Source organism: Delphinapterus leucas, chromosome 14, assembly GCF_059928025.1.
Source record: "Delphinapterus leucas isolate spDelLeu-1000000601 "Yukka" chromosome 14, BTC_Dleu_Yukka2, whole genome shotgun sequence".
Taxonomy (NCBI): domain Eukaryota; kingdom Metazoa; phylum Chordata; class Mammalia; order Artiodactyla; family Monodontidae; genus Delphinapterus; species Delphinapterus leucas.
Genome location: NC_143142.1, coordinates 65236780 through 65249242, shown reverse-complemented (window position 1 = coordinate 65249242; position 12463 = coordinate 65236780). Strand labels below are relative to the sequence as shown.

Genomic DNA, 12463 nt, shown 5'->3' with positions numbered 1-12463 from the left:
AAAGGCAGGGATTGTCAGAATGGATAAAATAAGACCCAACTATATACTGTTTGCAAATGATGTGCTTTAAATATAAAAGCATAGATGGTTTGAAAGCAAACGATGGAAGGAAAAGGAAGTGCCATGCAAACAGTAAGCATAAGAAGGTTAAAATGGCTCTGTTAACATCAGCTATTACACATTTCAAAACAAAACCTAAGATGAAGGAGATAGTTCAAAATGATCAAAAAGTTAGTTCAACAAAAGAAGACATGATAATTGTAAATGTATATGCACCAATGACAGAGCTTCAAAATCATGAAGCAAAAAATTGGCAGAATTAAAGGGATAAATAGACAATTCTATTATTTTGAAGATTTTAACAGCCTCCTCTCAGCAGCTGGTAGAACAACTAGACAAAAAAGAATCAGCAAAAACATAGGAAATCACTTTGACTTGATTGATATTCATAGAACATCTCACCCAACAATGGCAGAATTCATCTTTTGGAATGCACATGGCACATATTCTGAGCCATAGAACAAATCTCAATAATTTTTAAAACATTAAAATCATTAAAGCTAAATTAGATAATTAGAAATCAATAAAATGCTAGAAAAGGCAAAATTGTCACCAAAAACAGATCAGTGCCTGCCTTGGGCCAAGGGGGATAGGGCAGGGAATCAAGTGCAAAGGGGCAGGAGGGGCTTCTCATCTATATCTTGATGGTAGTGAAGTTATATGGTTATATACAAACAGCAAAATTCATCAAATTAAACATTAAAATTAGTGACTTTTAATTGTATGGTGTTAATCTCAAGCAAAAAAGAAGGAAACAATCGGTTTGGTCATTTTCACCTAACGAATATCAGAGTTCAATTCAAAAATATAATTGGAAACTAGAAGAACATTGTCAAAAGGAAAAAGAAAAAAAGTCCTTTCGTGAAGCTCCCCTGTTGTGCAGGGTACCATATGTTTTCACCACTTGAGCAAAGAGCTAATTTATGGTTAGATCATTTAAAGAGCTCAGATTTGAAGTTCAGAGTTCTCAAGAGCATTTTTTCTCCATGTCCCTTCTCACACAGTCCAGACCCAGTCCTTGCAACAACAAAAGCTACATAATGCCATCCTCAAAAACCAAGCTTCCTTCGGTGGAACAAAAAAAAAGATTTTCCATCTAAGCATATTATCTGTCAAAAAGTTCTCAGTACCGGCAGCAGTGGTGTGCACTGTGACATCCTTAGCCTGTCTGTGGCTCTCTCGGGGAGGATTCTGGGAGTAACCAGTGCCATATTCATGCAGTACTTCCAAAGGTTTTTTAAAAGCAGAACAGACAACTCACTTATTCCCAGGTGTCTTCAGGATATGAACATTCTGCACTTTGTATTGTTACTACATCTTTATGTAACTCTTCATACAAAAAGTAAAATGATTCCAGAAAAATCATTTTGTGTGGCCTGTAGCCTTAAAACCTAGACAACACAGCACTTGTTATTACATTGGAGTTGTGAATTACTTGAACAATTACAATAGTATGTTTTACCAAAACATATTTCAGCCATTTACTTCTGGCATGATCTCTGTCACATGGAGAGTAAACGAAAAGTAGGAAATAATTTATAGTGCCATCTAGAAGTAGGAAGACATGGCTGTTTTTCTTAATGTGTCTCCCAGACTTCAAAACATCATAATACTTTTCATATGGCTGTAACTATGTTCATATTTATATTTATGCATACACACTTACTGTGTGTGTGTATTCACCCGTCCAAATGTAGACACACAAATACAGACAGAAAGATTATTCCCCAAAATGAAAATATTTACTTCCTTTGAGTGGTAAGATTAAGGGTGGGTTGGGTTGGGTTGCTTGCTTGCTTGCTTTGCTTTGCTTTCTTAAAATTCCCTTTCATGTTCTGCTGCTACAGTAACAGGGTGCTCCTGCTAACACATTTCTGACATTGCTCTATCTAAATGGAGGATAAACATTACCACAGCCTCTACAGGAAAATATGTGTTAGCAAGCTTTTAAGTGTATAGGGTTTAAACTCTTCCCATGTTATATCAGATCCTTACTGTAAACTAGCCAGAATGTTTCCCAGCAGAAAATAATAATTATGTCTTCCACTGGAAAGAGCACTTCATAAAACTTTTTTTTTCTAGAAAACAGAGTAAACATTCTTTTGATCCCTCTGCTTCCCTACCTCAAAACTTAAACTACCATTCCTTGTTTCCAAGACTCACAGCAGTAAATGTTTTGAATTCCCAGTGTTGGAAAAATTCTGATATTTTCTAGCATTACCCACTACCCCCGTCGTCAAAATGTGGATAAAATTTCACGTCTGTAGTTTAGCTTATCATGCCCGTTGCCAGTTTCCCAAGTAAGGATCCAGAAATGTGTGTTTTCCTCTTGATCCTGTCATTGCCTCCCTGTTCATTCTTCACTAAATCTCTCAGTACCTGCATTTACTCAGCTGTGTATTGGTCCTGTTTTTCTCACTTTAAAACATTTCTGAGTGACTCTGATCCGTGGAGGGAAGTCTGAGGAGAGGTGTGAGGAGTAGTGGGCATCGGGAAGTATCCCCCATTCAGGCCGAGCCGAGCCAGTAAACCCCCCTCCTAGAAGCTGCACACTCTGCTCTCAGACGGGAAGGTATCGTGACTCATGTTGACGGAAAAAAAACTGGAAGGAAGGAAGAGCACACTGAAAGAGGGAACTTCCCTGGCTCCTCCTCAGAATAAGGACCTCAGATTCGTTCATACCCTAGGATCACGGGTCCTCATCCATTGTCCAGCAGTAAAGGTCATGCTGTCCATCCTTCTCCGGCAAGGAGGCAGCGTTGAAGCTGGGTCCCTGACCTCCTGGACTCTGAGCTGATGCTCATCTGAAGGAAACCCTGTCCTGCCTGCCTCCCCCAGGCTCATCGACAGCCTCTCTTATCAGGACTCCGTGCATCAGTCAGGCCTTTTCCACAGCAGTTTCAACGTTATCGCTCTCTAAACCTTCCCCTCCCCTCTCCCTGACTCCCACCCCATCCAGCTTCTGAACTTGAGACCGTCTGGAAGCAGCCACGTCCAGAAGAAAACAGAAAAATGTTTTAGTTCTCTTGGAACTTACTGTATAAGAAACTCACGTGCTTTGCAGAATATTTACAAGAAACAGTTCTTGAGATTAATTACAGGCTTCAGATGTGATTTTGGCCATTAAACTCAGTCATTTGTAGCTCTGTCCACAAAGCACTGACGATTACCCTTTAAATAACTCAGTTTTCATGTAATAAACCAGACTAATTGTCTCCTACCACAGGTAATGAGCTCTATTTTTAAATTAAACCTTTCAGTTGTGCTTGTTTTCTGAATTTGAAAGTACCATGCACAGTTACTATATATGAGATAATTAAAATTTGAAGCGGTTCATAAACATAATATTTAGAAATTTGTTTTTTGCCCTTGATTTATAAACTGTCACGTGACTGATCAGAGTCACAACTCAGAGGGTTTTAAAATAACCTAGGAGGCTCCCTTTCCCTTCAGTCTTTCTGTTATCGAATGATTTGACCTAAACAAAGCAAACTTTACTGACTCCCTGTAAGTGAATGCACAGACTTCTCTCCCTACTCTGACCCTGGAGACAGCCCAACTCAATGTCACCAGGAATCTAACATTGAAGTCCAAGGAAGAATACATCTTATGGTCCTAAAACCATGAGGGAAAGAAAAAATTGGATTGAATGCTTAAGGAAGCTAAAGGGCTCACTGGCTTTCCCTCTGTCCTTGTTTTATGAGTTATTCTTGGTGGATGAAATTAACATTCTCCATCTCTATAAACCTTGAGCATTGCTGCTGTGACGCGCATTTGTAAGGGTGAGCCTAATCAGGTCCAGGTTCCTTACTGCCAGTCCAAGCCTGCAAGCCTCTTGAAAGCTCACTAGTTTCAGATTTTGTTTTCTTTATGTTTTATAATTAAGAGCCTGAAACCAGTAGTTAGAACTTTTTTCCTTCTTTCGCCTTCAAATGTTCATTTGACTATTTTATGTAGGGTAATTGTGTGTGTTTTCTAAGCAAGCCCAAATTAGAGATTGTAAATCTGTCAAGTTAACCTTTGATAAAAATTTACTTGAAGTCAACAAATTTTTAAGTATATGCTTTGACCAATTCTGAATTAATGTGAAAAATGTTTTTTAAGATTTTTTTTACATTTTAAGCATAAATACAGCATCTATGGTTATATTTATGAGAATTGCCTTTTCGTTTACTTAAACATATATTTATTTCATTTCAAGCTTAAAATGTAAATGATCTTGAGATTAATTATGCTATTTACATTTCCGGTAAACTTGTTTCAGTGCTTTGAGGTACTTTCTATGTAACTCCCCTCAGATGGACTTTCTGCATTTTACTCTTATTTATTTGAGGATTTGTTGGTTTTAGACGTTGCATTGCCCCAGTTCTAAATCTAAACTGAATGCTGAGGCTGTTTTGGTTTTGGTTGGACAAGGGAGAATAAGTTTAAATGATGAAGACTATTGAACCTGCTGTTCTAAAACAATTTTAATAGGCCTGTGTTTGCAGTCGTGCAGGTTAAAAAGCCCAGTATAATGGAAAGCATCTCTGATGGCAGCATCACTTCTTAAAGGGATACCACACGTTTGTGAAGACCTCTTACTGGCACTTCAGTGAGCTGTGAATGGAGTCTGGCAGCCGCCCTGTTTGCACGGGGCTGGCTGGCTCAGCAGCGATAAGCAATAGACAGGCTGGCTCCTTCAAGGAGTCTCACAGTAAAGTCTGAACTCCCAGCAGTTCCGAAACTCACTGGCCGACTTTCCCCTGTGGACCATTCATTTATCAGGAAATGAAATTGGTTACAGGGTTTCTCACATTGCCAAACCTCACTGACGAAATCTGGTTTCTTCCACAGTTCAGGAGGAGCCTTAACTCTTTATTGTTGTCCAGCGTTTCATGTCTTGATCCATGGGAACCCCTGTCAATACTAGGGTTTGAGGAGTGCCCCCGCCCCAGGGAAAGGGCTGGAGCAGGGAGCAGGCCGTGGAGTGGGTCTGGGGGCTGCTTCCATAGGTATAAAAGATGACCCTTTGGGATAAGATTTTCTTTTTCAATGTTGATACCTTCATCTTTGCAACTGAAGTGTCAGTTTCAGAGAACTGATTTTTTATTTTCATTTTGAAAAAATGAAAGCTTTTAAACATGACACGAGCCACCTTATTGGCAGCATAACCTTGTGACTTAGACCAGAGATCATTGTTTAAATTTTGTGAACTGGAAGAAACAAAAATAAAGAGAAGCATGTAGTTGTATGCCATAGAGAACATTTGGGTAAGTGAAGGTTAAATTATTACAAAGTACGTAATCTAGTTCACATGTTTAAGGAGCGGAACTAGGCTAAATTATCTAAAATATTCTGACGTACTGAATCATTTCATTTTGTAAAACAAAATCTGACTAGCAGGGCATTCGGCTGTAGGCTCATCTGTTCAGTGCAGCCTCGACCTCCTGTGTTTGGAATTAGCAGGCCCAGAGGTAATACACAGCGGGCATGTGGCGGTTATTACGGCTGTGGAATTGGCTGCTGGCTAATTGATAGCAGTAGCAGCTAGAAACAGCCTTATTTAATTTTCAGTAGCCCCTATGACAAGACGCTATAAATGAGAACCTTTGTAGTCTTACCATTATTGTCCTTTCTCTGACATTAAATATCTGGTATTTAACGTATGTACTTGATAATATTTAGGATTGAATTCCTTAAGCTCTGATTTTCCCCCTCTTTGGAGATACTTTTCTTTCAACTTTTAGCCCTGATTATTTTAAGCCCCCAAGTTAGTAAAGAATTGCTAGCAGTGGGCACTAGTTCCCTTGACTGGTGTGGCTCCTGTTTGCTAAAAATATACTTAAAGTCACAAAGCCAACCCTTAGCCTGTGCAGACTGATGACTTTGCTCATAATCTGAACCCCAGAGAGACACACTGGTTCCATAAAGGGTAAATGAATGACTCATTCTTTCTATTCATCACTCGGAGTTAAGCTTTTGTGAACTTGAATTGCACGTAGAGCATTGTGTCCATGGTCTCCATTGCATCACAGAGTGTTACACAGACTGAAGTGGGTGGTTACTTGTAGTCAAGAGGGATCTTATTTTTCTCCATTCAGTTTCAATATGTTTGTAGCAAAAGACCGTATCTGGGGCATTGAAAACACAGTCTTTCTTTAAAAATGTGCATTAGAGGAATTTCACAAGGAAAGTATTCAAATAGTGGGTCTAGTTTTTTTTTTCTTGTTTCTAACAACCTCTGCCATTAAATAAATGTCAGTCTCATCAAATTTGTGCGTTCAGCCTTCTTCCTGTTGGTACAGAGATGAGAAATAATAGCAGGTAGGCTTTGTAAAAGAGTTTCCTGCCTCTCTGACCATCTGTATCTCTGCTCTAACCTACAGGATCTGAAAATGAAAAATCAGGGAGTATTTTAGTCCTTTGTACACGTTCTCCATATTCTGTCATAGAGCTTCTCATGGTTAACAATCCCTGTTGAAGGAGAACACTGAGGCAATATTGAGGTTTTTTCAGGTCAGGGTACAGTGGGGTACAAGGAACCATGTGGGCTCTTGATCATTATATTTATTTGTGTTGTTCCTGCAAATCCTTACACCTCTGAGTCCTTGAATAAATATCTCCAGCATCCAGTGGCTAACTTTCCTCTTCTTACAAAGCCACTATTTGCAATTGGCATTTTCTAGCCTGTCATTTATTTGTTCAACTAGCATTGATTGAGCAACTCCAGCCTGCACAGCAGACCTCGAGAGGTTGTCCCTGAAAGAGCCTTCCCGTATAGGAGGGCACAGTTTGTAAAGTAGCAGTCCAAGAAACAGCTGCTCGGAGTGAGGTGGATGGACCTAGAGTCTGTCATACAGAGTGAAGTAAGTCAGAAAGAGAAAAACACTGCTAACACATATATATGGAATCAAAAAAAAAGAATGGTTCTGATGAACCTAGGGTCAGGACAGGAATAAAGTCACAGATGTAGAGAATGGACTTGAGGACACGGGGAGGGAGAAGGGGAAGCTGGGACGAAGTGAGAGAGTGGCATGGAAATATATGCACTACCAAACGTAAAATAGGTAGCTAGTGGGAAGCAGCCACATAGCACAGGGAGATCAGCTCGGTGCTTTGTGACCACCTAGAGGGGTGGGATAGGGAGGGTGGGAGGGAGATGCAAGAGGGAGGGTATATGGGGATATATGTATACGTAGAGCTGATTCACGTTGTTGTACAGCAGAAACTAACACAACATTGTAAAGCGATTATACTCCAGTAAAAATGATTAAAAGAAAAAAAAGCTGCTCAACTCTTCTTTCTCAAATGAGGAATCTTAAGTAAATTAGGCGATGCAAACGGCAAAGGAAAGAGACAGCTCGAACCCTGAAGGGCTTTGAGATACCTTGATCTCCCTGACTGGCAATGAGAAGTGGCTACAAACAGAATTCGGACCCCACCCCAGCACCCTGAAGCATATAATTGGAGAGGCAGGCAGGATGCTGTAGGGCTTAAGAGTGAATCACGTCTCCACAGCTGCGTCTCGGGCAAGTTACTTAACCCTCACCGTGCATCAGTTTCTCACCTCCAGGGTAGGTCTGTCTCTTAGCCTTGCTTACCTCCTGAGGTGGCTGGGGAAATTAAAAGAGACAGTGAATGCAAAGTTCCTAACACAAAGTAAGCTCTCAGTAATTGTTAGCCGATATCATTTTCCCATTTATCTATCAACCTCGCTCTTCTAGAACAAAACCAAGAACTCAAACTGTAAGTTCTAAACAGTCAAATTCTGTGCACTTTATTACTAGGAAAGGGCCACAAGCCCTTTGCTCACAGCCTGATCCACGATCTTAACAAGCTTGGCCATCTGGTTCTCAAGTCTATGACAGATTAGAAGACACAACTTAAAAGAACTTCCACAAGTTAGTACGTTAACAGTAGTGAAAATCAAGGGCCACTTGTCCTGGTATAACAAGGGAAGGAACAGAAGAACAACACATGTGAATCTTACTTTTTTCTTATTTTTCTTTTTTTTTTTTTTTTTTGCGGTACACGGGCCTCCTGCTGTTGTGGCCTCTGCTGTTGCGGAGCACGGGCTCCAGGTGCGCAGGCTCAGCGGCCATGGCTCACGGGCCCAGCCGCTCCGCAGCATGTGGGATCTTCCCGGACCGGGGCACGAATCCGCGTCCCCTGCATCGGCAGGCGGACTCTCAACCACTGCGCCACCAGGGAAGCCCTTACTTTTCTTTATGTTATATGAACTTTTATATACTATTCATCGGAGAAGTTGCAAGTCTGTAGAGGTTGTGACCCCGAGGAAAAGGTGGGGCAGTTATAGGATATCAAGTTGAGATCATCTCTGTCTTTGAGAAATGTAAGGGCTCATCTTTCAGAACAGCACATCACTGACCTAAGCCCAAAGAAGCCTCAAGTCACTAGTCTGAACTCTCAAAACAGATAAATTCCTGAGTGATTTTATTTAACTGGCTGGTTGTTCTGATATTTTAGTTTGGAAGGAATCATAGCCAGATCCTCTTAAATAGTAACTTTAAAATTCTTTTAAATAGTTAAGTGATTTGATTTATAATAATTTACAGGTTAGACACCATTTTTTGTGATCACACCAATAGCTCTGTCAGGATTAAGTTATCTCATTTAACTCACAGATCACTCCATCTAGAAAGTTCCGTGTTATAAAGTGAAGCTGAGCCAGGTTATCTAACTCTAAAGCTCTGTTCTTTCCATAGCCAACTTATTGTACTACTATTTTGTTTTGCCCATGTTTCCTCGGTATACATGGTATTCTCAGTATAAAAAAACTAAAAATGTGGTATTATATATGTTTTCCCTGATTCCAGTACTTTTGAAAGACACTTTAGGGACTTCCATGGCTGTCCAATGGTTAAGACTACAAGCAGGGGGTGCGGGTTCAATCCCTGGTCGGAGAACAAAGATCCTGCATGCCGTGCGGCGCAGCCAATAAAAAAAAAAAGACACTTTAGTGGAAGTATTTATGAAAAGACCTATCAATCCATGCAGCTGTATTCACATTTACTGTTAGAGTTGGCCCTGACTCTATCTCACAGTGTACCACTTTCCAGTTGAATAAAAAAGATGGTTTGGAATGGAATCACTCCCAGAGAAGAAATAGGAGAAGCCACTTCCTTGTTTTAAATTTCCACTCTTATCCTCGGCCTATGAGAGCTGCACGTGATGTTTAAGTTGTAACAAAAGCAGCCAGGTGCCAGAGTTCATTTCTCTGGTGGTTTTGATTTGTCTTACACTTCTCACTTCCAGCAGCCCAGGGTAACAAAAACTGTGTTCAAATGATTTAAAGAACAATACTCTCTGGAGTTACTTCATTCCTCAGGAACAGCCTCAGGCTGTGCCCTTTCTCTATTGTAAGCCTTAGGGTTTGTGGGAAAGATACGCAGGAGCCAGGGGTGAGTTTTTCTCATTCTTAAGGAAGTGGACAAAAAAAATATGCCTTCTCTCAGCGTTTAGTTGTTAGAATGGAGAGATAAGAGATAATTTAGAAACCCTGTTTCAACCCCCTTATTTTTTATGAATAGAGAAAATGAGGAGAATTGACTCATGGCCCAAGGTCACAAGGCTGCAGGGGCAGACGCAGGCCCAGAGCCAGGTTTCCTGATCCATTTGTACTACGTGACACTTCTCTGCATTCAAGGGGCGCTGGAACTCCTAACATCAGCTAAATCGTCCATCAAAGCAGCCTCAAAATTTTTGAAGATCCAGCTATTACAGCACTAGTAATTGGCTCCTTGCCGTTCTTTATATAGAAAGATGACACCATGAGTTTGTGCTTGCTGTTGATGGTGTGTTTGTGTTAATTCAAATACTCTTTCCCTGACCTGTCTTCCTTATGACCAACAGAATGTCTTTACTACAGGACCACTTTCAGAGTACTGCATGGCCTGTGACAGTGACATCGCAGATCTGTCTCGGCCTTAAGGGATCACATTCTCAGGCTAGGCATCAGGGGCTCCATGTTCTAGTACCATAAGTATTTTTTAGTACTGCATTTTGCAATTGTTTTTGAATGCACATTTGTGACTAAATGTAATGTTTTTAACTGGCAGACTTTAATTTTCTTATTATGTTATATATCTTATTTAGCTGCAAGTTTACTCTTTAACGGGCCATTTAAGAGACAGATTCTACCCCTGTGCACCTGAATGTGGCATGGATCACTGTTTCAGGAAAGCACTCATCCTTCCCTGTTCTCTAAACATAACATTCCCAACCATGGCCTTTGCTCGTTTCAGTCCTGCGTTTCCCTCAAGGCCCAGCCAAGATCAGGTCTCCTCCCCAAGATTTTCACACGTCACTCTACTCCTTCCTCTACTTCTGTAGTTCTCATCATCTACACCAATTATTAGCTGTTTAGTGCATGCCACCTCTGTTAAGACTTCCCTTCTTATCTCTCTGCCTTTTTTCCCAACTCGATTGTAACATCTAATGTCCAGGACCTGTCATCTGCCTTTTATTTCCCCAGCACTCAGCCTGCGGCCCTGCATACAGTATGCGCTCACCGCGTGTGTCTTCACCGCTGTGTGATGGGAAGGTATGAGTCTGTTCCAGGAGGCCATGTTGGCCAAGATGCAAGTGTGATGGCCACTGACAAGCTTTGACAGTTTCCATTGAGGATTTGATAAAGGGGCAGGATCAGGAATAAGAAAAACAGTAGACGAGGGTGATGTGGTTATTGAAGACCTTCAATAGAAGTTTGGCCTGTGTGCAAATGTACACTGTTGAACAAATGTATACTCTGTTTCACTCCTAGGTGTACACCTAATGTGAATGTGTGCCCTTGCATGCCAGGAGACACGTATGAGAATGGCCATAGCATCATTGTTCATAATAGTCAAACCCTGGACACAACCCAGTGTCCATCAGCAGTAGAATTAATTTAAAAATTGTGGTGTATTTAAACAATAGAGTACTGGATAGCAGTGCAAATGAGTGAACCACAGCAAGTCCACTGTGTATGAACCTCACAAGTATAACACTAAATGAAAGACGCCAGACACAAAAGGGTATATACTGTGTAATTTCATTAATATGAAGTTAAAGTGAAGGCAGACCTCAACGATAGTGATAAGGAATGCTGGTGTAGGTGGTAAAAGTATAAGAGCAAGGAAGTGATTGCCATCAGTCAGGAGAGTGGTAACAAGCGATCCGGTGGAAACAGGAGTGTTTGCCTTGTACTAACTTAGTTGTCATGTATTTGTGTCTGTGGACTTTTCTGTATGTGTGTTATATTTCATAATAGAAAAGGCATAAAAAGTGAGAGAGTCCCCGAAGACTCCTTTATTTTAAAAATGAGTAAAGTATGGTAAGTCATAGAAATGTTAAACAAGGGGATTTCAATGAAGGTAAAAATATTTTTATCAATATGTAAGATTCTTCTCCATTTCCATTTGCATATAGAAGTCAAATTGTCTACCTCTTCTAAAATATGATCTCTGCCCCCCCGCCCCACAAAAAAAAGAGGGGGGCTAGAGGAATATATATCAGAATGTTTAACAGTTATTGTATTTGGATTGTGGAGCTAATGATAATTTTTTAAATCCCTGTTTTAAAATTTTTCTTCAGTGAATATTTTACTATGAAACATGTAGTAGAAATTTTGTTAAATTTTTAATTTAAAAAAACACCATTATGATTGCTACTATTAAAAAAAAAAAACAGATGTTTGTGAGGATGTGGAGAAATTGGAACCTTTGTGCACTGTTGGTAGGATTGTAAAATGGTGCAAGCACTATGGAAAACAGTTTGGAGTTTCCTCAAAAAATTAAAAATAGAAGTATCGATGCTCCAGCAAATCCACTCCTGGGTATATAGCCCAAAGAATTGAAAGTAGGATCTCAAAGAGATATTTGCACACCCTTGTTCCTAACAGCACTATTCATGATAGCCAAAAAGTGGACAAATGGGTAAACAAAATGTGGCCTGTACTTACAATGGAATATTATTCAGCCTTTAAAAGGAGAGAAATCATCTCACACGCCACAACATGGATGAACCTTGAGGTCATTATGCTAAGTGAAATAAGCCAGTCACAAAAAGACAAACGATTCCATTTCCATGCGGTAGTTAAAGAGAGATTCATAGAAACAGAGAACAGCAATTGCCAAGCACTGGAGGGAGAGGAAAAGGGGAGTTGTTCACTAGTGTGGAGTTTCAGTTTTGCAAGATGAAAAAATTCTTGAGATCTTTTTCACAACAATGTGAATATAGTTAACTGTATTGAATTGTACACTTAAAATTGATCAATGTGGTAAATTTTATGTTGTTTACCACAAAAAAAAAAAAAAAAAAAGAAAGAAAAAGAGGAAGATGGCCTTGCCAGTATGAGTTAGAGGAGGGTGTTATGATGAATGTATGGACTTGGGAGTTGATGGTTTTAAAGCAAACGGGA

The 12463-nt window shown here is 40.1% G+C and overlaps 1 protein-coding gene across 4 annotated transcripts in view; it reads left to right on the top strand.

Annotated features, from left to right (window-relative positions):
- The window catches only part of DYM (dymeclin), a 370859-nt gene that overhangs the window by 330328 nt on the left and 28068 nt on the right, over positions 1-12463 (top strand). The window contains exon 17 of one of the 4 annotated variants that reach the window (XM_089895163.1): positions 9594-11219. The exons of the other annotated variants lie outside the window; for them this stretch is intronic. Within the exon in view, the coding sequence (XP_089751289.1) occupies positions 9594-9602 (9 nt within the window). The 3' untranslated portion in view covers positions 9603-11219. Of the gene's footprint in view, positions 1-9593; positions 11220-12463 lie in introns of those variants that run through there. 4 annotated transcript variants of the gene reach the window in all.